This window comes from Candidozyma auris, chromosome 7, assembly GCF_003013715.1.
Source record: "Candidozyma auris chromosome 7, complete sequence".
Lineage (NCBI taxonomy): Eukaryota > Fungi > Ascomycota > Pichiomycetes > Serinales > Metschnikowiaceae > Candidozyma > Candidozyma auris.
Genome location: NC_072818.1, coordinates 509,946 through 532,485, shown reverse-complemented (window position 1 = coordinate 532,485; position 22,540 = coordinate 509,946). Strand labels below are relative to the sequence as shown.

The window sequence follows — 22,540 nt, the reverse complement described above, 5'->3', positions numbered from 1 at the left end:
GAATGGCCACAAGTAAAGGTTCGCTTCCTGAACTGCTACCACTGCGGAAAAAAAGTGTTGATAATCGCACCTACTGATCCCACCATGATCCGCCCTCAAGACTTGGCTAACGTGGTATTTTGCATCCAGGAGGCACACCGCTATGTAGCCCTAAGTAAATTCGACAAGGCTCGTGCAATTTGTGGTATGGCGGTTCATCAATTGAACGAACTTCTACAACATGAAAAGGACCCTAACTTTCCTACTGCAGTGAGGTTGGGCCACTATGCTATGGGTTGGTTTAGTAAATTGAGCCTTGATCCAGGGGCCGTACTTGACATGTCTAAAAAGCTCCAATGGCTCTCCAGTACAATCTATGGCGCTCAATGGACTCCTGTGATTCAGTTTGGCCAGGGCCTTCTGTCTATGGACATTGCCGCTTGTGATGTCCAGCCCATAGCGATCACGTTGCCAGATTTTTGCAAAGAATTCACTTGTGAATGTAAAGAGGTGGAAGCTACACCAGGGCTTGATGGCTTTGGCGACTTATGCCAGGATTTGCTTCCCAATTGCTCGTTCGTGCTGTCTTTATTGGCGATTCACGAATTGGGACTAGGTAAAGAGCTTGAAAAGCTTGTGATTTACAACAAAGAGGTTGCAAAAGTAAAGCTTCACATAAATGGATGTGCAAGGGAATTGCACATTTCTACTGAGTTGCCTTTTGTTCGTCCTCCTCATGAAGATAGATTCATGTTTGTCAGGTCCAGCTCTAACGAGAAGCTTCTTTGGCCTGCCTTGATTGAAAAAGCGTACTTAGTTGCTATGGGTGATGGCTATAACTTTTCTGGGTCGAACATGGCCCAAGATATATACATGCTTCTAGGATGGCCACCTGAGGTTCGCAAAATCAGTCAAATGAGCCTTGCTCTGCTTGGTGAGTTCTGGACGCTCAAAGAAAAAGGCTTGGTCACGCTAGGAATCGGTACGGGTGTGATGTCGGAGTCTTTGGCTTCACAATTGAAAGTGGTGCCTGGCCACGATTACGTGATCTGTGGATACACAAATGAAAAGCTTGTTTTGAAAAACCCGTGGGTTGGCCGGTCTGGAGCTCGTCTCTTGGAAGTGGATGCATCGGTATTTGGCAATTTCACGTACCTTTATCTAAATTGGAACGTCGATGAGCTCTATAAGCACTCCACCAGTATGTCTGTGATCTGTAACCCTCTGAAGTCCGAGGTGCTACTTCTTGGGAGGCCGCAGTATAGTTTGGTGAATGACAATGATGAAAAAGAGGAAGTTGGAATTGCAGTGGAGCAGTTTCTTCTGACACAGGAGCACATCACTCCGTACTCAGTGGACGTATTTGAAAAAGCAAAGGGAAAAGTGGTGTATCCCACACAGTATGTTATGGCCGCTGGCGGCAAGGTTATCACGTCTCGAGGGTGTTTCATGAAGCTCGAGCTCGCCCCCAAATCCGAATACACGGTTGTTATATCTGGTCCCCAAACAAAAGAGCTTTTTCTGGTGAAGCTTTGGAGCAACTCCAATAAGGTCAAGTTTTCAAAAGCAGTGTTGCAGTATCCTCATAAAAATGAAATTGAAGACTCCTGGGGAAGTAACGACAATGGAGGGCACTGGGCATTGGAGCTGTACATCGATAACCCACAGTGGGAAATTGAGGTGAAAAAGCGGGTACGGAAGATGTTTGTGGGACTTTCGTGCGATGACAATGCCGACGTGAACTTCCATATACTTCATGTTGAGAAGTCCAAAAGTCTACGAAAAATCAGGAATTTTGATAAGTCCAAGTTGCTCTTCTGTGACGATTACTCTCCTCGAATACACCACCACGAGTTGCACGACGTGGAGCCTGGTAAGTACAGGCTCGTTGTATCGAGTTACGATGCAAACTTCAAGGGACACTTCCGACTTCTCGTGATGAACGATGGCGATAAGGATGCCGTCACCCTAGAAAAAGTGCCCAAAGCGTTAGGTCTCTACAATGTGGCAGACGACTTCGAGTGGAAAAACCGCAACCGCTTTAGAATCACTTTGCGTTCAAGTTTACCAGTCAACGAGGTCGTTGTGAAGTTACAAGCAGGTAAGGAGCCGCAGACCTTGTCGCTGTACCGTCCTGCTATGCGTGCTTCTATCTTTGATGGACTAACCCAGGAGCCTGTTGTGATAAATAACAAGTGGAACGACAGTGTGTATGGCGTTTTCGTGGATGGCGTTCTCAAGAAGCCCGAGCATGACTACATCTTGCTAGTGGAGCGATTCGAGACTGGTGAAGGAACATGCCGTGTGAGTTTGGGTTCATCAAGTAAACTCTCAATCAAGGGTGAAGATAATTAAGGACTGAAAGCATTAGCGCAGATCTGTTTTATTTTACTGCTTTAGATGCAATTTTGTCCGTACGACTAGACTTCATGATAATGAAGATGACGTTGTTTATTCTAAATTGTTTGATTCGCTGCACATCACTATTCTCTCTCCTCTATGTTTTAGTAGCCATTTACACGTGATCGTCCACGTGATCTCACCTGTCAATCGCGACTATCAACTTGACGTGTTCAACCTCTACCTAATTTCCAGCATATCACCATGAAGTGGACTCAATTTCTATTACTTGTGGCATGGTGTTGGACGGCGATGGCCGCATACACAGACGAGGAAATGCAGAAATTGGTGTCTCTGAAGGGCCGGAACTCCGTGATCGAAATCCGGGACGATAACTTCGAAAAGTTCTTGTATGGAGACAGAGACTACCACTTGATTTTGTACATGGCCTCGGACTCACCCCAGCTTAACTGTCTTTTGTGTCGTGAAGTTCACCCTCTGTATAAGACGGTCGCCACTTCATGGACACATTTCCACCCACATGGGTTCAGCGAGGAGGAGAAGCTGGAGGAGGGAAGAACCAATATCTATTTCTTGGAGTCTGACTTTGTCAACAACAAGAAGCTTTTTCAGCTCATGCAATTGGACTCAATTCCTAAGATCTATCACTTTCCCCCATCAGCTCCAGGTGCAAAGCTGAACAGCTTCCTTCACAACAACTCCCAGTACCAATTCTACCAGGGTGACCACACCACGTTGATTGCCCAATGGGTTCGTGAGATTGTCGGAGTGCCAGTGGAGATCCATATTCCTTTGGACTGGAGTAAAGTGGCCATGAACGCCGCGGTCACTTTTGCCTTGGTGATGCTTATAAGAAGGTACAGTAACTATGCGCTTGCAGTTGTGAAGTCGTCGTACGTGTGGGGTACACTTTCGTCGGGTGCTATTCTCATGTTCCTTGCTGGCTACATGTTCAACCAGATTCGTCTGGCTCCGTTTGTCAGGGAAAACAACGGCGGCATCGAGTACCTTGCTGCATCGCCCCAGAACCAGTACGGTTTGGAGACGCAGCTTGTCTCGTCCATGTACGGATTCTTGGGCTTGATGTTCGTCTTGTTGGCCACTAAGGTGCCCAAAATCAACAACTCCAAAGTTCAGCTTCTTGCCGTGGTGGTGGTAACAGGCTTGATCTACGTAGCCTACAGCGTCTACGTGTCCCTCTTTAGTTTCAAGTCCAGAGGGTACCCATACAAGCTTCTTGACATTGGAGCTTGGTAAAATACATAGATATTTATCTTGTCAGTCCAGCTGATCTCCGTAGTGAGCTCTATTGAAAGCTTACTCATACCCATCGCTCTAAGTTCCAATCGCTTCAGTTCCTGAGTCATAGCCTGTCAACTCTTTTTTCTACTTTTGTTAGCCGTTTCTCCGACTCTTGCAACTTCGCCTTGATAGCCTTCACCTGCTGGTATACGGCCGTAACATCACTAGCAGCAATTTTATCACCAAGCCCACCTTCTATCTTGTCTAGTCGATCAGAGATCATTTTGAGTCTCGTCAACAACACGTGCTGAGACCGATGCAACTGTAGAAAGTTCTCATTAAGACTATCTAGAGAGCCGGAAAGAAGAGAGTGTGCGGCCAACTCAATTGGGTGGAAGTCTCCATCGTCCTCAGACATGGTGGTACGCTTTAGTTGATATGTAGAATTTCGCACTCGAAGTTACTTGTTGGTAGGGACAGTAGAAGCAGTCCCCCAAGAAAGCTTTGAAGCATGAAAGTATTGTCAGCATCGAAAAAACTCACCAAAATATTCAAATATGGAAAAGTGTCCAAACTATTAGGAAACGACGACCATCTGCTGATACCTGTTTTTGCCTTTCTGAGAGATGCCTGTATTCGCAGCCAAACGTTGCACATTCCAATTGAGAATTCCCGCTTAAGATAGATAATCTTCCGAGGTTTGTAGGAACTTCGACCAATGTGATATTTCCAAAATCTTCAATGTGGCTCTTTCGCTTCGTTCAGTACTGCTGTCGTATCCACCTCAAGGTAAGGAAGACTGCCTCTATCAAGTTCTGTCAATTGTAAAAGATAGCAGGTGTGAAGATGCATTCACCAGAATCCACTTTAGATCTCTCAATGAGCACAAGTAGAGCTTCCTTATACATCACACGGTAAATGCCTATCATAAGGTTTTCCGAAAATTATACTTTCGATCTCGCACCTCTCTTATCCGGATTTTGCAGCCACCAAGCGGTCCCTTCAACACGTTTCCAAGCTTTCGTAAGGCTAAAACACTACACTCTGAATTCTCCATCTCTCATGGAATCCCAAGAGGTGTTTCTTTTGTGTGTATCGCCATCCAATCTGGTATTACATCCCCCTAGCTGTCCGGATAAAAGAGGTGCGACCACCCACCAACCACAAAATACGCCATATCCACCAAAAGTAGGATTTATTCATCCAAAGCATCACAGCTTGCCTCTACATTTAATTGAATTAAATGCAATGTGGGCATCACTATCTGCCATGTGACTATCATATTTGGACCTTCCCCACACTGGCTGGCTGCGAACGTATGGCCCGTTAGCTTATGCAAAGACACCTAACTTGACCAAAAAAAGTTTGCTGACTCCAAACAAATAATCAAACGAGACCGTCTTCTCTACCATCACTCAGTTATCCTGGAAAAGATCAAGGGCCTTCTTCATCACCTTCATTGCTAGTGTCTGCTACCTGCATAAGGCCCATATCAAGGTGACATCCCAACAACTACCTAGCTACTTACTCCATCGCCCACCTTACACTTTCAAGCTTTCAATCGCATTTTTGCTTCCCCTTCATGCTCCCAAGGGGATCGCTCAATCAGTACATTCCTCTGATTGTACCCCAGGTTGCCCAGGACCTTTCGGCTAAAGCGCTGGACTACCTACCTTTCTCCAGAGAGTCTGAGAAGAACGAACATATGCTTCTTCACAGGTCTGCCCACTCTGTGAAGATCGGGCAGAGTTTTCGCTTCAACGTGGACTTTGCTCCGTTTGATTCTGCCGAACACTACGCTTCCCAGCCTCCCAAATCGCTATGGGTGAAGGTGAAGAATACCGAGCCTTTGCCCATGAGAGCTGCGTACTTGGCTGGTCCTTATGTGTTGTATGTGGATTGCCGTACAGACGACTACGACATCTCGAAAAATGTGTTTGTCACGGCTGATCAGCCCGTATACGAACCTCAGCTCTTGCCGGGACAAAGCTTCTACGTGGAATTGCTGTGCCATCAATATAAACCGCACTATAGATGGACTATTGACGTTGTGTCGCAGGCGATCTTCAATGCCTCGGTGACGACGAATTTTGAGGTGTCCATTGCCGCTCGTCGTGAGTGGCTCTCGGAATCGCATGTTCAGGTGGTGCCCCACCCGTTTGTGCTGGTCCTGGTGCACGACACTCTAGACTTGTGGAATATGCCGATTCCGGACACATCTCGCCCGATACACTTGGTGATTTTGACTCACGGACTACATGCCAATGTTCTGTCTGATATGTTTTTCATAAAGGAACAAATAGACAAAGCTAGCGGGGACGAGAACATCGTTGTCAAGGGCTACTTTGGCAATGTGTGCAAGACAGAAAGAGGAATTAAGTATTTGGGCAGTAGAGTCGCTGATTACGTCATCGAACTTGTCACTCACAACGAGACATTGAAGGGAAACGTCAACAAAATCTCCTTCATTGGTCACTCGCTAGGCGGCCTCATACAAACCTTTGCCGTGGCGTACTTGGAGGCAAACTTCCCATGGTTCTTTCAACAAGTTAAGCCCATCAACTTCATCACTCTAGCGTCGCCAATGATCGGCGTGGTCCATGAAAATCCTGTTTACATAAAGCTAGCGCTCTTGGCTGGCGTTGTGGGCAAAACGGGGCAAGAGTTGGGTTTACAATACACGGAAACAAACAACAAGCCTCTTTTGCTCTTGCTACCTACAGGGCCTACTCATCGTATTCTTAAGCGTTTCATTAGAAGAACGCTATATGCTAATGCGGTGAATGACGGGATTGTTCCCCTCCGTACCTCTGCCTTGCTTTATCTAGACTACGACGGCTTATCAGCATTGGGCAAGGATCCAGAGCCGGGAACCACTGGAGAGATTCCTCAAGACCTCCCAGATAATGCAGACACCCAAACGCTGGCTATTGGTGCGGTGCTATCCTATTTCCTACCTCAGAAGCAGCGCAAGAGCGATGCTGACAAATACAATCGTTTCCAAACCACTACTCAGGAAAACAATAGTAAAGAGGGTACGTTTGGAGGGATACCAAAACCATCGTTGGTGGAAAGCGCAACATCTTTAATACTTCCTCCACAACCGTCTCTCAAATACATTACAAACCCTTCTTCCAGAGATAATGTCATTGTTCATGACAAGGTCTATCATGACGCTGACTTACCGCCTTTCAGGATCGAAGAGAAAGACGAACTGGAAAAGCAACAAACCATGATGCAAAAGCTCACTGCGACAGGCGAATCGATCACGAAGCTTGCAAGAGACGAGGAAATGGAACGATTAGAAGAGGAGATTGCTCGCGAGTATCATAAACTGATGCTGTGGAGAAAAGTTCTTGTTAAACTTAAACCGGATGCTCATAATAATATTGTGGTGAGAAGAAGATTCTCCAATGCCTATGGATGGCCCGTTATAGAGCACTTGATCAAAAACCACTTCGGTGTTGATAGCAACGAAACCCCCGAGCTATGTGAAGATGAAAGCATGGACTTGGCCACCGAATCATCAGCATTAGCTCGTATCCTTCTGAGAGATCTCATCCATCAGCAGAACGAGGATATTGATAGAGAGTCGCTCAACGAGCCTGTTGAGCACACATGGATGAAAGCCGATGCAGACTGCGAGTCAATGTTTGCAGTCGGCCCTGCTGGTCTTCTCCTGGACGTAAGCGAGATGGTGTATAAGCTCAAGGACCAATGGGAGAGACGAACTTTGCAGCCACGCAACATAGACGAGGCAAACGCCTTAGACAACGACCCATTCGAAGGCACCAAGCTGATTATGGAGCCTTTCATGTAAAAGTTATTGATGAAGTTATAGTAATGCAAATAGAGAGTACAGAGTCCAGAACTGAGGAATCACTCCTCTTCTTCCTTGATTTCCTCTTCGTCTCCCTCTTCTGTCTCCGCTTTAGGAACTACCTCATTGATTTTTGCCAATATCGCTTCACACGTCTCCTCATCAAAACGCTGGTCACACTCCTCCACCAAGGCATATAGATGCACCATGGACCTCGGCAAGGAATTGAGGATCTGAAGCTTCTCCACCTTCATCAACTCATACTGGTTCAAAAATGTCATGATCTCCATTACAGCCTCCGTGTTAGGGATTTCTCCTGCCGCCAGCTTCCCCAAGCACAGAGTGATGTCTCTTGTGATGACCTCCAAGTCAAGGCCAGCACCTGTAAACCTCTTTCGCTTGCTTTTGGAGTCCTTCTCCTCTTGGGGCGTGAACGTCCAATTGTATTTCTCCTTGAGCCCGTTCAAGTGCTCGAGGACCTCGTAGTCCAGTAGGAAGGCGACTCTTTCCTTGAGAACTTTCATGTTGATGAGATAGTAGTTGTGAGTTTTTCGCGATGCCAATTAGTAGGTAGGCAGAGTGGTAGGTGAGATGAATTGTAGGTAACGATAGAAGATAATTCAAGACAAGACCTCTAAAGTAGAACTGGAATCAGACGTTCAGAATGTCTCAATTGCAGTTTCTGGCTTGTCTATGTGTGGGTTCTGAGTTGGCTTTGATGCTAGCTCTGATGCTAGCGCTGATGCCTTGGCTGCGAAAAACACTATGGTAGGGAAAGAGACACGATACTAGAACGAGACTGGCAAAAACTTGAACTGCAGCAACATCAGCTCGTGAGCTATAATTGAGACTGAACTGGAAGAATCTGTTGACATGCAAATATATCGAGTTTGACAGAGAGGTGCTAGCACTAGTTTTCAAAGCATGAGATCTCTACAGTGTAACTCTCTGGTGGCCATTTGCACCTTGTTCACCAAAGTGATGAATGGATGCGAAAAGGTCCATGGGATACCTAAACCTTATGCTGCAAGCATACCACAATTTGGGCCATGAGGAAATGACAAGCGAAATTCATTCTCCTTGCTGATAGTCCAGATTAAAAGAAAAAATTTAAAAAAGGTACACCTGCCGATGCCCATCACCTCAGCACAAAGGCTGCGAAAACAATACCTACAAACTTATCCATGGACACTCACCCACTGAAACTAATCAGAATCAAAAAGCAGCCGACAACACTTACTCGTACTTTCCTCTTGATGGTTGTCTGCCCACAATGCTCCCAAGGCCCAGCCCCTTAATAAACCATATGGAGTCACCCGACTCTCATCCCCGGTTCTGCCCATACTTCAGTAAGCTAACTACTCACCCTACGCAACCCTCGCTACACCACCACTGCTACAATAATCTACCTGCTTCCTGCTTCGCAAAGGACCGTCTCAGACACCTCCTCCTGGTCACCTACTCCAAGTCCCATGACTTTGCGTCATCTGCAATATCATGTAGGTTATCTGTTGGCGGCATCATCTTACAAACGCCGTTCGACTTCGCGCTAAAGCTAGCTGGTGAATCGATGGGAAGAAAGCGAAATGGGAGAATATTGGTACATTAGCCTGACGTGTTTGCCAGGTTGGAAGATCCAGCAGAACTTGGATCATTGACACATCTTGGGTTGGTAATCTTTTGAAACGCACCACTCTTCTTGCAGGGCGCATGCCATGGAACAAATTTTTTGCATCCATTCTCGTAAGGCTGTTTCACCAGGAGGCGATTTTTCCCCAGCCATAGAGCAGCACGTAGAATCTTAACCTCCAAGGACTAATGTCACTGCGCTGGCTTGTTCCTTCAATTCTATTCTTCCTCTTCATTTCCTACTTTTCTTCGTATATTTTACCGTTTGTTCAGATCTGCTTTGTAAGCGCCGCAGATGGTCGCTTCGCTTGCCCTGGCTGCGAAACCTGTGGCGGTCAAAATGCCCTTTCGCTTAGTCAATCGATTTAAAGGACACATCCCCACAGATTCGCTTCTGAAGATCACCTTCTTTTCTCGTTGTTTTCTTCGTGCTTGCTTCAACAGTAAGTTGAACCTCTTCTGGTTACGTCCTTTGCATCGTTGCTACGCTAACCGCCTCAGTCGGCTCCTCTTCGTTGCCTAATCTAAGACATCAGCTTCAACTGCTGACAAAATCGTCTCCCCTTTGTGACTTCTTCGAAACAGTCACGATTGCAATTTCAGCAACCTTCCCGTGAGCTTCGCTTTCTCGACTCACCCATCTTCAACAGATCTACTTGCACCTTTTCGCAGCCATCTCCATGTCCAAGAATGACTCCATAGAAGAGTCCCCTGTGTCGTCACAGAACTCCACCTTGTCCAAAGGAGACGCCAACGATGTCCATGTTGTCGAATCCGAGTCATCTGCTCAATCGCAGCTGGATAATTATGTGTATGGCGACGAAAATAATCTTAGCCGAGGTCTCCAGCTGCGTCACTTACAGATGCTCTCTGTGGTAAATGTGTTCGGCACTGGTTTGTTCTTGTCGAGCGGAAAAACCTTGTACTTGACTGGCAATGTGGGCATGGTGCTCTCGTACCTTTTTGTGGGGATTCTTGTTGGTTTGAACCAGCTCGCCATGATCGAATTATCCACATTCATGCCTGTCACAGGTTCTTACATCAGACACGGCGACCATTTTGTCGATAGTGCTTATTCGTTTGCCCTTGGCTGGATCGGTGTTTATCAGCACGTTATTCCGGGGGACCTTTCGGCCACGGCGGTGATTATGGGCTACTGGAGCGATGTGAACCCGGCCGTATGGATCGCTGTTTTCGGTATCATCATTGTCGCTTGCAATTCCGTAAACATTAGGTTTTACGGTGAGGTCGAGTTCTTTTTTGGCTCTCTTAAGGTGCTCTTGATCGCTGGGCTTGTGATCCTTTCCATAGTCATTGATTTAGGCGGTGTGCCTAACATTGACCGAATCGGGTTTCGCTACTGGAAGGAAACTCCTTTCAGAGAATACTATACGTCAGGAAGCCTAGGGAAATTCCTTTCGTGGTGGAATGCCACAGGCTCCACCGTTTACGCTTTCGGTGGTGTCAATGCCATTTCATTCTATGGTGGGGAGACACGCAACCCAAGGTACTCCATCTATGTGGCAGGAAAGCGAATCTTCTATAGAGTGTTTGCCCTTTACATGCTCACAATCTTCAGTCTTACCCTCATTTTGTCTGCTGACAATCCAAGAATCGCTAACACCACCGGTGACTCCAGCGGCTCGCCTTTTGTTATCGCTATACACGAAGCAGGAATCAAAGGTCTTCCTAGTGTGATTAACGCAGTTGTGTTGACTTCGGCATTCTCAGCTGCTAACATGGGCATCACCCAGACTTCAAGAAATTTATTTGCATTGGCCGCTAGGGGTCAGGCCCCCAAGTTCTTTCTCAAAACTAATAGATACGGTTTACCATACTGGGGTGTGATTGCGTCTGCTTTGTTGATGCCCTTGGCATTTATGAGTGCCAGCAAAGAGTCAGCGACTGTGTTCGGCTGGTTCCAGAACTTGACCAGTGCCAACTTGCTCGTGACATGGATCGCTATTGACATCAACCACATTGCGCTTCAAAAAGCATTGAAAGCACAAGGGTATTCACGATCTGACTTGCCGTACAAAATGCCTTTTGCTCATTACGGAGCATACGTTTCGCTCTTTTTCTTTATCATTCTTCTCCTCACTGGCGGATACACCAACTTCTTGAACAATAACTTCGACATCTCGTCCTTCTTCAGCTCCTACTTCGTCATACCACTCTTTCCGGTGTTGTACTTCTTTTGGAAGTTCTTCAAAAAGACAAAAGTCATACGATCTGAGGATGTGGACTTGAAGACGTTATTCAAGGCCGTCGAGGAGAACCCAGAGATCATTCAAAAGACCAAGGGAGGCTGGAGATTTATCAGTTTTCTCTGGGAGTAATTCCAAATAATTAAAAGTGTACAATAGACCTAATATAACATTCCATCGACTGATTTGCGCTTAAAAACACCCACAAATCCACCACCAACTACCCTCTCACCAACTTTGGGACGACAAACATCAACTCTTTCACCAGTAGCTTTCGTGACGACCGACGAAACATCCCATTCTCTCGTTCCTCCTCCATTTCCGGGAGGAAGCTCCAAAGCTCGAATCAATGACAAATCTACCTTCTCTTCGTTCGGACCCGGCACTAGTTTCTGCTTGCATTTGAGCAACTGCGTTATCGAGGGACAAAATACCACAATTGTGCCTTCAAGTGCCAACACCTTCGATAGATCAGCCAAGTAGAGGTGTGGGTCGGGTAAATCGAGAAACACTCCGTGTAGAATGAGCTCCCCAGGAAACTTTTGCACCCACTCCAGCGGCAGCTCTGCCAATTCAAACTCCACATCTCCCAAGTACCTTCCACGTTTGTAACCAGACACATTTGCAATCCCGTTCTCCTGATGAGTCTTGTTTCTATCAATTGAGTGTAAAAGTGCCCCTCGAAGTGAGGTGTCGTCAAAGTGTCTGGCGAGCGCATTCGCTCCATGTAGAAGCTGGCATATCGCCAACGTGAGCGACCCATTGCCCGTGCCAGCCTCCAAGTATCGTTTTAAAGAGCCTTCATTGGCTCCGGTAATCGGCTCTGTAACATCTATGTCCCCCAACAGAGCCACGACAGCGGCGTCCATAGCATATATAGGTTGAGCTCTTCGTCTAGCTAAGGCAACGTACTCGTCTAAAGTAGGTTCGGTCACCACAAATTTGTTGGCAGCAGGATCATCTGAAAGCTTACCCTTGGCAAACGACAAGTACATGCGTTTTGGCTGTCCAATGATCTCGTTATGAGACAAGCTCCCGTTGTGGGTGTGTACAATCTTATCTTTGATCAAAGGCAGAAGGAGGATCGGCAGGTTGAGGCTTCGAAGAGGGCGGCAGAGGGCCAGATCGCCTTCACGGAAGAGCTGGCGTAGAAGGGTTCCTGCACGCATGCGAAGCAATTGGTGGATTTGGAGGTGTTGTGGTTGTCGAAGGTTGGTGAAAGTGAGTTTTTGAGATGAGCATCGCGAGTTCCCCACAGTGAAGTTAATTACGCAGATTCCTTAGAATAGGATACATCTGAAGACTTAGTTCTTTCGGGTTGAGAGTACCTTAATCTTGCTTTTTGGGAAAGTATGGGCATTGACTAATTTATATTGGAGTATCGACTATGGTTGCGAATGGCCACTAGATTTTATGGTCCATTTACAAAGGGGAGTCTGTATTCTAACTATTCTGAGTCTCAATTGACTCCTGCCCTATCAAATTGGTCACCCTATGAGTCAGTCTACCTACACCACCTGCGTGGTATTTGTCTATTTTCGAGTTCCTATGGTACAATGCTATCTAACTCCTCCTCTGCTTCTTGTGCTTCTTTTCGATCGACTTGCCGCTCGCTCCAATAGTGATATTCACCTTTGGAGGAACTTCAAACCCAAACGACTTGGCCACCTTCACCAAGTCCAACTTGTCTATCTGGTACACCGTCTTGAGATGATGCGATGCATACGCTTGCAAGTACGACCTGTAGCCGTCCTTGGCGCTCTGATGCAACCAGTAGTTGCTCTTGATTAACTTCGTCAACTGACTCTGCACGTTGGCAATCTTATTGGCGGGAAACTCGTATTCGTTCAATGGCACGTTGGCGGCCTTCAAGTATCTCAAAAAACCCAATTCGTTGGGCGTCAAGAACATCAAAGACTTACCCTTGCCCTCGGTTCCTCTGGCAGTACGACCAACTCTGTGGATGTAATCTCTAGGATCATCTGGTGGATCGAACTGAATGATCCAGTCAACTGCTGGAATATCAAGGCCTCTGGCGGCAACATCAGTACAGATCAATGTACCCTGCTTAGCGTTGCAAAATTCAAAAAAGGTATTTGTTCTCTTGGCCTGTTTCTGCTTACCATGAAGATCCAACACAGGCAAGTCGATATAGTTCAAAAGTTCACCAAAGTATTTGACACAATTACATGACGAAAGGAACACGATGATCTTCTTTTTGGCGTTCCTTTTGAGGAAGGAAAACAAAAGCAAGAAACGCTTGTCGCTGTCGCAGACAACGTAACCTTGCTCCAAACCGTCAGCTGTCAGTGCAGCGCTCTCGGGAACAACGTTTATATAAAGAGGTCCCGGCCTCAAGGACATTCTGGCCAAGTCCTCAACCTTTGTTGTTTGTGTTGCAGAAAATAACATCGACTGTCTGTTTTCATTAGGCAAGATCTTGATAATCTGCTTCATTTCTTCTTCGAAACCGATCTCCAAAATTCTGTCGGCCTCGTCTATGACCAAGGCCTTTAAATTCTTGAACACAAATCCCTCAGTGTTCTGCAAATGATCCAAGAGTCTGCCAGGAGTGGCGATCAACAAGTTCACACCTTTCATAAGTTTGTCAGCTTCTTGTCTTCTGTTGGCACCGCCGATGACAATACCAAACGTCTGTGAGTGGTGTTCCATGAGCTCTCTGGCAACACCAAAAATCTGAAGTGCCAACTCTCTTGTAGGCGAAATGACGATCACACCAGTACCGTTTCTAGGCTTGAATTTAAGGGAGTACAAGAGCTCGATAGCAGGAATCAAGAACGCCAACGTCTTACCCGAACCAGTCTTTGCAGCACCAAGAACATCACGTCCTGCTAAAAGAGGAGGAATCGTCTTGGCCTGAACCTTGGTCATTTTTGTGAATTTCATTGCTCTGATAGCTTTCATAGTAGGCTCACTGAGATCAGCCTTCTCGAAGTCGGTGTTGAGCCCTTCTTCATTGTCGTCTTCTGCGGTTTTTTCTAAGGTGGGCTTGATAGCTTTATCCTGTTCAGCTTTCTGAGCTTCAGCTTTCTCTTTTTTGGCTTTCTTCTTTGCCTCTTTTGCGGCATCTGGGTCTTTAACGTTATCGCCTAAGAGCTTAGCGATGTCGTCGAAGTCACCATCAACTTCGTCCATTAGTTTTTCTGTGTCGGAGATCTCAGCCTCCTCGTGGGTTCTCTTCTGTGGTTTCAGCTCCGGCTGCTTGGCAGATTCTTTCTTCGATTTGGACTTCTTCCCCATACTTAGTACACTAGTGGTGGGTTTTTTTGCGATGAGCATCGAAATTCGTTAACTAGGTTGAAGGATACCGAGTGTCCATCTGCAGGAAATACCTCTTACTAGCACACTGAAACCCTCACAGCATTGCCTGGCCCAGTGTGGTGCACAGTGGACAGATATGAAACAACGGATATAAATGCCCCTGTTTCAGAGCGATATATAAATTAAGAGAATCTCCCGTCTCTCTATTGAATTCAGTATCAAAGTTAAACAATAAGTTTGCGTATTAAGCAATGTCTTCTGTTGCTTCTACGGCGCACCTGTAATCGTTCATCTTTACCAGCATGGAAACGATGTCGCCAACCAAACTGAATTCCATTTTCCGGGTGTTCTTGCTGAGGAGGAAGGCTACTTGACTTGGATCTTCAATGTATGCAACGAGACTCAGAATAAATTTGGTTTGAGGGAGAAACTCCACTATATGAACTATTTTTATGATGAGGAAAAGGGCAAGGCTTACTTGGAAACATTACCTGCTGATGAACAAGAACGCGTTTCCGTAAATGTGAAAAGAATTTGCGCTGGGATCATTGGCAAAGGGTTAATCACTCCTGTCATCACTACTATTGACTTGCCAACCGATGATCCTTTGGATCGTTTCAAGATTCTTCATGATAGACTCGCCAAGTTAGACGTTCATGTGTACACACTGTTCTTGTGCTCCTGGGCCCACAAGTGGGATGAGTTTCGAGCGAAAGGTGAAGAAACCTCTATTGAAGTTTGTTTTCACCTCAAAGCCGCCTAGCTCACCCATGACGAATTGTACTCAAAAAACCTGATCAACTTCGGTAAATATTTTACCCTGCTGCTGGTGCAAAGGAAATTATTGAAGGAATCCTGCAACGTGAAGGGATGAATATGAATGACAAATTCTACGAAGCCAACTGGAGGGCCACCACAGCCCTCTACACTCCTTTGAAAGTCCGACCTATTGATCACACTTCTTCCGCTGGTAACGTGATCACCGACTCTGGTGGAAGGACCACCTGCAACCATTGCAAGAGGGCAAAACATACGGAAAGCACTTGTTGGGACAAAGTATCCTCATCTCAAGACTAGAGTTGGAAAAAAAAAGTTTCCATCCAAGAGAACAAGGCGGCAAAAATGGGTCTAAGAGATCGAAGGTTAAACCACACTAAACAGACAAAATTGACATGTCTGGAACCACTTCTTCACAAACCAATGCTGTGTTCGATGTGAAAAGCTTTCAATTTGTTTCGTTGTGTTCCTTGTACCTTTCTTTCATTTGAGACAACGGCAGTCCCTACCACATTGTGAAGGACTTGTAATCACTTCATGACTTCGTGAAGGAACTCAAATACTCCAAAGGAATCGGAGCCATGACAGTCATGACAAAGGTACAGGTACCACCGCGAATGAAAGCTCGATTAAATGATTATTGGAATACTTAAGATTGCCTGTAACATGGTGTGATATGAGATTGCATTCATGACTAATGCTTTAGCACCGTATTCTACAGGGCCTTCTATCAGCACTATTTGTACTGCAAAGGAGTCTTGCGATATTTGAAGAACACATCAGACTTTTACTTGACTCCCAAAAATACGATGTCAACGAACGGCAAATGTATCAAGGTCTGTGGTTACCGTGACGCTGATTGGTGAAACAGCAGAGACCCTAGCAAATCAGTCTCTGGTGTAATATTCATTATCAATGGGACGCCTGTCATTTGGAAGTCTAAGAAGGACAGGAGAGATATAAGGTTATGGCCTTTCGAACTCCAAAAGAACTGATTTGCTGTGTAGAACTGCAGTTCAGCTTTTAAATTGAAGCTGATAACAGACCTCAATATTTTCGTGGACATTTACTTTTCGCAGCTATTTCCATTTTCTGATCCATTGCGAATGATTAAACGTCGAATAATTCGTGGAAGCATCTATTCGCTGATTCTCAATCCAGTTCTGACAGTGTTATTAGATTATCCTGAATCTCAAATGCTTTTTTTCCATTCATTTCCCACCACTCACTTACTTTGTATAGTTTTTTTGTCACGCTTTATAATTCATACAGATCTACACAAATGGTCAGAAGAATCACCCTCTCGAGAACTGATTCCAAGCTTCCCTATCTTCTTAAACCTCATCTTTCCTCTTTTTCACCTTTTCTAAGGGTGTTCCTACTTGTTTCCTTGTTAGACTTGCATCAGTCTGCAGGAATATCAAGTTCACTTTTCCCTACAAGATCTTTCTTGCCACCTAGAGATCCATTATAGCAAGTATGGCCCAGTACTCAGTCACGTCTACAAAGCTGTACATGCAAGCTATGGCTCCTATGATGGAGCTCTTGCTGAGCATGAGCCTCCCGAGCGGAAGTAAGCTTCCGAAAATCGATAAAGAGACTCCACCTTCAGTTTCTGCGGACTCATTCTTGCAGAAATTCGACAACTTGGATGTAAGCAAGATCAGCAGACTCAAGAGTAAATCCTCAGGATCCTCAATGGGCAAAGAAATTGCCGAAGAGTGCAAAAGAGTGAGTCTATCCCGAGGAAAAGACGAAAACGATACCATCACCATCGTTCGTGGGATCGTGAATAGCAACAATACCGATGAAGAGCTTCAATCGGCACTTTTTGATGTTTTGGGTTTTGAGGAGTTTGAGTTGATTTCGAAGATTATTCAGAACAAAGAGGAACTCAATGAACCAGAGGAGATGGAAACGCTAGTGGATCCCGCCTCATTATCTCCAGAAGAGAGGGTGAAATTGCTTATATCCAATAGAGAGAAAAGCAAAAAGGCTCCATTGCTACCTAAAGCAGTACATAAAGGTCAGTATCCGCACGTTTTCAAGAAGCCTGATGTCGGCAACGTAATTGCAATCACTGGTAAGTCATATCTGTTACCTGAAGGCACCACGAGAGCAAGCTATCCCACACACGAAGAGCTCATAATACCGTATCCGGAGAATACCTCAAACAAGTACATCAAGGACTCCCAGTTGGTCAAAGTCGCTGACCTTGACTTTTTGTGCCAAGGCACTTTCTCCAATTACAAGACACTCAATAAAATGCAGAGTTTGGTGTACCCAGTTGCATATAATACCAACGAAAACATGCTCGTTTGTGCACCCACCGGTGCTGGTAAGACCGATGTGGCCTTGCTTACCATTCTACATACCATTGGACAGTTTGTATCTGAGGTCGATGACGGTGTGATAGACGTAGACTACAACGAGTTCAAGATAGTGTATGTGGCTCCGCTAAAGGCTCTTGCTGCTGAGATCGTTGAGAAGTACGCCCAGAAGTTGAAATGGCTCGGCATTACAGTACGGGAGCTCACTGGGGACATGCAGCTAAGTAAGGCCGAAATAATGTCTACCCAAATTATTGTCACAACTCCTGAAAAATGGGATGTGGTGACGAGAAAGCTGAGCGGCGATGATGACCTTGTTGCGAAAGTGAAACTACTCATTATAGATGAGGTGCACTTACTTCACGAAGATAGAGGATCCGTCATTGAAACTCTCGTGGCAAGAACGTTGCGCCAGGTTGAAGCCACACAACAAATGATCCGAGTAGTCGGCCTTTCGGCAACTTTACCAAATTACGTGGATGTGGCTGACTTCTTGGGTGTGAACAGAAACATTGGTATGTTCTTCTTTGACCAACTGTTTCGTCCTTGTCCCCTTAGACAGGAAGTTTTGGGAGCTCGAGGTAAGGCTGGCTCCAAAACTGCGAGAGAAAACATTGATAGGGTATCGTACGACAGACTTCTCGATCACATAGCAGAAGGTCAACAAGTGATGGTGTTCGTGCACTCAAGAAAAGAAACAATTAAGGCATCGAGAACGTTCATATCCATGGCTCAAGCCAAAGGACACCTTGGGTATTTTGATGCTTCGGATCTGTGTGACTCTTACGACAGATTTAAAAGAGAAATGGGAGCTAAGAACAGGAACAAAGATATGAGGGAGCTATTCCAGTACGGATTTGGCATACATCATGCCGGTATGCTTCGCTCTGATAGAAACCTTACTGAAAAAATGTTCTTGAGTGGTGCGATCAAAGTTCTATGTTGTACTGCAACGTTGGCTTGGGGTGTGAATTTGCCAGCTGCCGTTGTTATTATCAAAGGGACGCAAGTGTACGATTCAAAGCAAGGTGGTTTCGTTGACTTGGGTATCTCAGACGTTATCCAGATTTTTGGTCGTGCTGGTAGGCCACAGTTTGAGAAGTTTGGTACTGGTATTTTGTGTACGACGAGTGATCGTCTAGACCACTATGTGTCTTTGCTTTCACAGCAACACCCCATCGAATCTAAGCTTCTGGCCAAGCTCATAGATAACTTGAATGCAGAAGTCTCTCGTGGTACAGTGACCACACTTGATGAGGGTGTTCAGTGGCTCGGGTACACATTCATGATGGTGAGAATGAGACAGAATCCGTTCGCCTACGCAATTGAATGGAGGGAACTCGAGGAAGACCCAACACTCACCATGAGACGAAGGAGAATGATTACTGATGCCGCCCGCAGGCTCCATGAACTTCAAATGATTGTATTTGATGAGAATTCTGGGGCACTAATTCCCAAAGATTTGGGTAGAATAGCCTCAGATTTCTACTTACTCAATAACTCTGTCGAGATCTTCAACCAGATGATAAATCCATTGGCGACTGAGGCGGACTTGTTGTCGATGATCAGTATGAGCAGCGAGTTTGATAACATCAAGTTTAGAGAGGAAGAAAAACAAGAGTTGACAACGCTTGTTGAAAATCTGACTCCTTGTCAGGTTGCTGGTGAGGCGGAGTCAGCTCCTTGGAAGACAAATATTCTTCTTCAAGCATTTGTGTCGCAATCTCCTCTCAAGGACTCGGCGTTGATATCGGACATGAATTACGTGGCACAGAATTCCGCAAGAATCTGCAGAGCTCTATTTCTTATTGGGATTAACCGTCGTTGGGGTGCATTCTCAAAGGCAATTCTCTCTATCTGCAAATCTGTGGACAGGAGAATGTGGGCATTTGACCATCCACTTGCTCAGTTTGATCTTCCTCAACATGTCTTGAAAAACATTCGTGCAAAGAATCCATCTATTGAAACGTTGCGTGATTTATCTGCTCCGGAGTTGGGTGACTTAGTCCACAATGCTAGTTCAGGAAAGACCTTGTACCGTTTATTGAGTCGCTTTCCATATATTGGGATTGACTCTGAGATCTTTCCCATCACCAGTAATGTTGTCAGAATGCATGTGGTCTTGGAGCCTGATTTCGTCTGGGATGAACGTTACCATGGGAACGCTCAGTTCTTCTGGATCACAGTCGAGGAATCAGAAGATACGAAGATTCTCCATGTTGAGAAGTTCATCTTGCGTCGAAATTCGATGAGGAATCCACACGAACTTGACTTCATGATACCGCTCTCGAATCCACCTCCAGCTCAAATCGTAGTGAGAGTATTATCGGATACCTGGATTGGGTCTGAATCGCTGCAGTCAGTCTCGTTCCAACATCTTATCAAACCTACAAATGAGACGGTCAGAACCAACCTTCTAAGATTACAGCCTCTTCCTATCACTGCTTTGCATATTAAAAAAATCGAGGCTGTCTATCGGTCCAAGTTCCGTTACTTCAACCCTATGCAAACAATGACGTTTCATTCGCTCTACAATACTAATTCAAACGTGTTTGTTGGATCTCCTACTGGCTCAGGTAAAACGGTCGTGGCCGAATTGGCCATTTGGCACGCCTTTCAGGAATTTCCAGGATCAAAAGTGGTCTACATCGCTCCTATGAAGGCATTAGTGAGAGAAAGAGTAGAGGATTGGAGAGCTAGGATATGCAAGCAGACCGGTCACAAGCTTGTTGAATTGACAGGTGACTCCTTACCAGAAGCCAGGGAGGTAAGAGAAGCCGATATCATCATCACTACACCAGAAAAATTCGATGGTATATCACGTAATTGGCAGGCCAGACGATTTGTGCAAGAGGTTTCATTGGTGATAATGGATGAAATTCATTTATTGGCGAGTGACAGAGGTCCCATTTTGGAGATGATTGTTAGTCGTATGAACTACATTTCGTCGCAAACGAAAAAGCCCATTCGATTATTAGGTATGTCGACAGCTGTTTCAAACGCCATCGATATGGCTGGCTGGCTTCGTGTTAGAGAAGGTCTCTTCAACTTCCCACAATCTGTTCGTCCAGTTCCATTGCAAATGTACATTGACGGCTTCCCAGATAACTTGGCCTTTTGTCCTTTGATGAAATCGATGAACAAACCAGCATTTATGGCAATTAAGCAGCATTCTCCCACCAAGCCCGTGTTGATCTTTGTTGCTTCACGTCGTCAAACAAGATTAACTGCTCTTGACCTCATTCATTTGTGTGGAATGGAGCTGAACCCTAGACGGTTTGTAAACATGGAGGACTTGGAGCTCACAGAGGTTTTGGAGAACGTCAGGGATGAAAAATTGAAACTTTCCTTGCAATTTGGTATGGGATTGCATCATGCTGGTCTTGTGGAATCCGATCGTCAAATTGCACACAAACTTTTTGAGGCAGGTAAGATACAGATATTGATTGCCACGTCCACATTAGCTTGGGGGGTTAACTTGCCAGCGCATTTGGTAATTATCAAAGGTACACAATTCTTCGACTCCAAGATTGAAGACTACAAAGACATGGACTTGACTGACATCCTTCAGATGATGGGAAGAGCGGGACGTCCAGCTTTCGATACCAGCGGTACTGCAATTGTATTTACTAAAGAGTCCAAAAAAGTGTTCTACAAGCATTTCTTGAACATTGGGTTCCCTGTTGAATCATCTCTCCACAAGGTCTTGGACAATCACATCGGTGCTGAAATTGCTAGTGGTACTATCAAGACACGCCAAGAAGCACTTGACTTTTTGACTTGGACTTTCTTATACAGACGTGCTCATAACAACCCAACATACTACGGAATAACTGACTTGAGCGATGCGGGAATCTCTAAGTATTTGAGTGGCCTCATTGATGAGTCTATTGAAAATCTTAGGGAGTCTCGCTGTATCACGTACACTGGAAAGGATAAACTTGTGCCTACACCATTTCTTCAAGTGTCGTCCTACTATTATTTGTCGCATTACACTATTCGGACAGTCCTTGCTAGTATCCTGTCCAACTCGACATTTAGGGATTGCTTGAAGCTCTTGTGTAAAGCAACGGAATACGATGAGCTCGCCACAAGGCACGGTGAGGAGCTCATCAACATGGAGATGTCTCAGGCCATGCGCTATCCTGCCGAGGATATGGAATGTGAGTTTATCTGGGACCCTCATGTAAAGGCATACCTATTAATTCAGGCCTTCATGAGCCGTGTCGACCTTCCGATTGCAGACTATGCCCAGGACACTGTGTCTGTATTGGATCAGGCGTTGCGTATATTACAAGCTTACATCGATGTTGCCTCTGAGCTTGGCTACTTTCAAGCTGTGTTGACGTTGGTGAAGTTGATGCAATGTATCAAGCAACGACTTTGGTATGACGAGGATCCTGTGGCAGCTTTGCCTGGTTTATCCGTACAAACGCTCTGGAAACTGTCAAGGATAGACCTTAAAACAATTGGGTCTTACAATAAGGGCCAACTCTATAAGTTGGCAGAGAAGCTAGGCGTGGAAGACCTCGATGAGAAGGCCAATGTCAAGGAGTTTGTTCGGATTGCCTCGCTTTTGCCAACTGGACAATTTAAGGTGCATCAAAAAACACCGGAGTCTTTAGACATCGAGCTAGAGCATGATAATCTCCCACTCAATAAGGATTTTAAGATGTATGCCCCACACTTCCCCAAACCTCAGAGAGAGTCGTGGTTCGTTATTATTTCAGATACACAAAAAAACGAGCTTTTGCTAATCAAGAGAGCATCTCCTAAACTATTTGGAAAGAAGGGCAAAGTTTCGTGCTCTTTAGAAATCTTTGACGACATGAAAGGGCAACCAGTCGTTGTAACCTGTATCAATGACGCCATGGACATCAGCTACGAATCTACAATTACATTACAATAGAAGG

The 22,540-nt window shown here is 45.4% G+C and overlaps 10 protein-coding genes across 10 annotated transcripts; 6 read left to right on the top strand and 4 right to left on the bottom strand. All coding sequences in view use genetic code 12, as the record gives it.

Moving 5' to 3' along the window:
* Positions 1–84: 84 nt before the first annotated feature.
* RIM13 (Rim13p) lies at positions 85–2,334 on the top strand (the record flags this gene model as incomplete). Its single annotated transcript, XM_029036348.2, has 1 exon — positions 85–2,334. One exon carries the CDS (start codon positions 85–87, stop codon positions 2,332–2,334), a length of 2,250 nt encoding a protein of 749 aa, XP_028889239.2.
* A 249-nt stretch (positions 2,335–2,583) lies between these two features.
* On the top strand, positions 2,584–3,597 carry CJI96_0005352 (dolichyl-diphosphooligosaccharide--protein glycotransferase OST3; the record flags this gene model as incomplete). The annotated part of the gene is made up of 1 exon (XM_029036347.1): positions 2,584–3,597. One exon carries the CDS (start codon positions 2,584–2,586, stop codon positions 3,595–3,597), a length of 1,014 nt encoding a protein of 337 aa, XP_028889238.1.
* A 106-nt stretch (positions 3,598–3,703) lies between these two features.
* CJI96_0005351 (uncharacterized protein) lies at positions 3,704–4,000 on the bottom strand (the record flags this gene model as incomplete). Its single annotated transcript, XM_029036346.1, has 1 exon — positions 3,704–4,000. One exon carries the CDS (start codon positions 3,998–4,000, stop codon positions 3,704–3,706), a length of 297 nt encoding a protein of 98 aa, XP_028889237.1.
* Positions 4,001–5,164: 1,164 nt separating this feature from the next.
* CJI96_0005350 (putative lipase) lies at positions 5,165–7,402 on the top strand (the record flags this gene model as incomplete). The annotated part of the gene is made up of 1 exon (XM_029036345.2): positions 5,165–7,402. One exon carries the CDS (start codon positions 5,165–5,167, stop codon positions 7,400–7,402), a length of 2,238 nt encoding a protein of 745 aa, XP_028889236.2.
* A 59-nt stretch (positions 7,403–7,461) lies between these two features.
* CJI96_0005349 (DNA-directed RNA polymerase III subunit RPC17) lies at positions 7,462–7,926 on the bottom strand (the record flags this gene model as incomplete). The annotated part of the gene is made up of 1 exon (XM_029036344.1): positions 7,462–7,926. The coding sequence occupies one exon, from the start codon at positions 7,924–7,926 to the stop codon at positions 7,462–7,464; it is 465 nt and encodes a 154-aa protein (XP_028889235.1).
* A 1,785-nt stretch (positions 7,927–9,711) lies between these two features.
* On the top strand, positions 9,712–11,370 carry CJI96_0005348 (uncharacterized protein; the record flags this gene model as incomplete). Its single annotated transcript, XM_029036343.1, has 1 exon — positions 9,712–11,370. The coding sequence occupies one exon, from the start codon at positions 9,712–9,714 to the stop codon at positions 11,368–11,370; it is 1,659 nt and encodes a 552-aa protein (XP_028889234.1).
* A 29-nt stretch (positions 11,371–11,399) lies between these two features.
* On the bottom strand, positions 11,400–12,407 carry CJI96_0005347 (uncharacterized protein; the record flags this gene model as incomplete). The annotated part of the gene is made up of 1 exon (XM_029036342.2): positions 11,400–12,407. One exon carries the CDS (start codon positions 12,405–12,407, stop codon positions 11,400–11,402), a length of 1,008 nt encoding a protein of 335 aa, XP_028889233.2.
* A 394-nt stretch (positions 12,408–12,801) lies between these two features.
* On the bottom strand, positions 12,802–14,499 carry HAS1 (ATP-dependent RNA helicase HAS1; the record flags this gene model as incomplete). Its single annotated transcript, XM_029036341.2, has 1 exon — positions 12,802–14,499. The coding sequence occupies one exon, from the start codon at positions 14,497–14,499 to the stop codon at positions 12,802–12,804; it is 1,698 nt and encodes a 565-aa protein (XP_028889232.2).
* Positions 14,500–14,959: 460 nt separating this feature from the next.
* CJI96_0005345 (uncharacterized protein) lies at positions 14,960–15,283 on the top strand (the record flags this gene model as incomplete). The annotated part of the gene is made up of 1 exon (XM_029036340.2): positions 14,960–15,283. One exon carries the CDS (start codon positions 14,960–14,962, stop codon positions 15,281–15,283), a length of 324 nt encoding a protein of 107 aa, XP_028889231.2.
* A 1,493-nt stretch (positions 15,284–16,776) lies between these two features.
* Positions 16,777–22,536, top strand: CJI96_0005344 (putative RNA helicase; the record flags this gene model as incomplete). Its single annotated transcript, XM_029036339.2, has 1 exon — positions 16,777–22,536. One exon carries the CDS (start codon positions 16,777–16,779, stop codon positions 22,534–22,536), a length of 5,760 nt encoding a protein of 1,919 aa, XP_028889230.2.
* Positions 22,537–22,540: the final 4 nt, after the last annotated feature.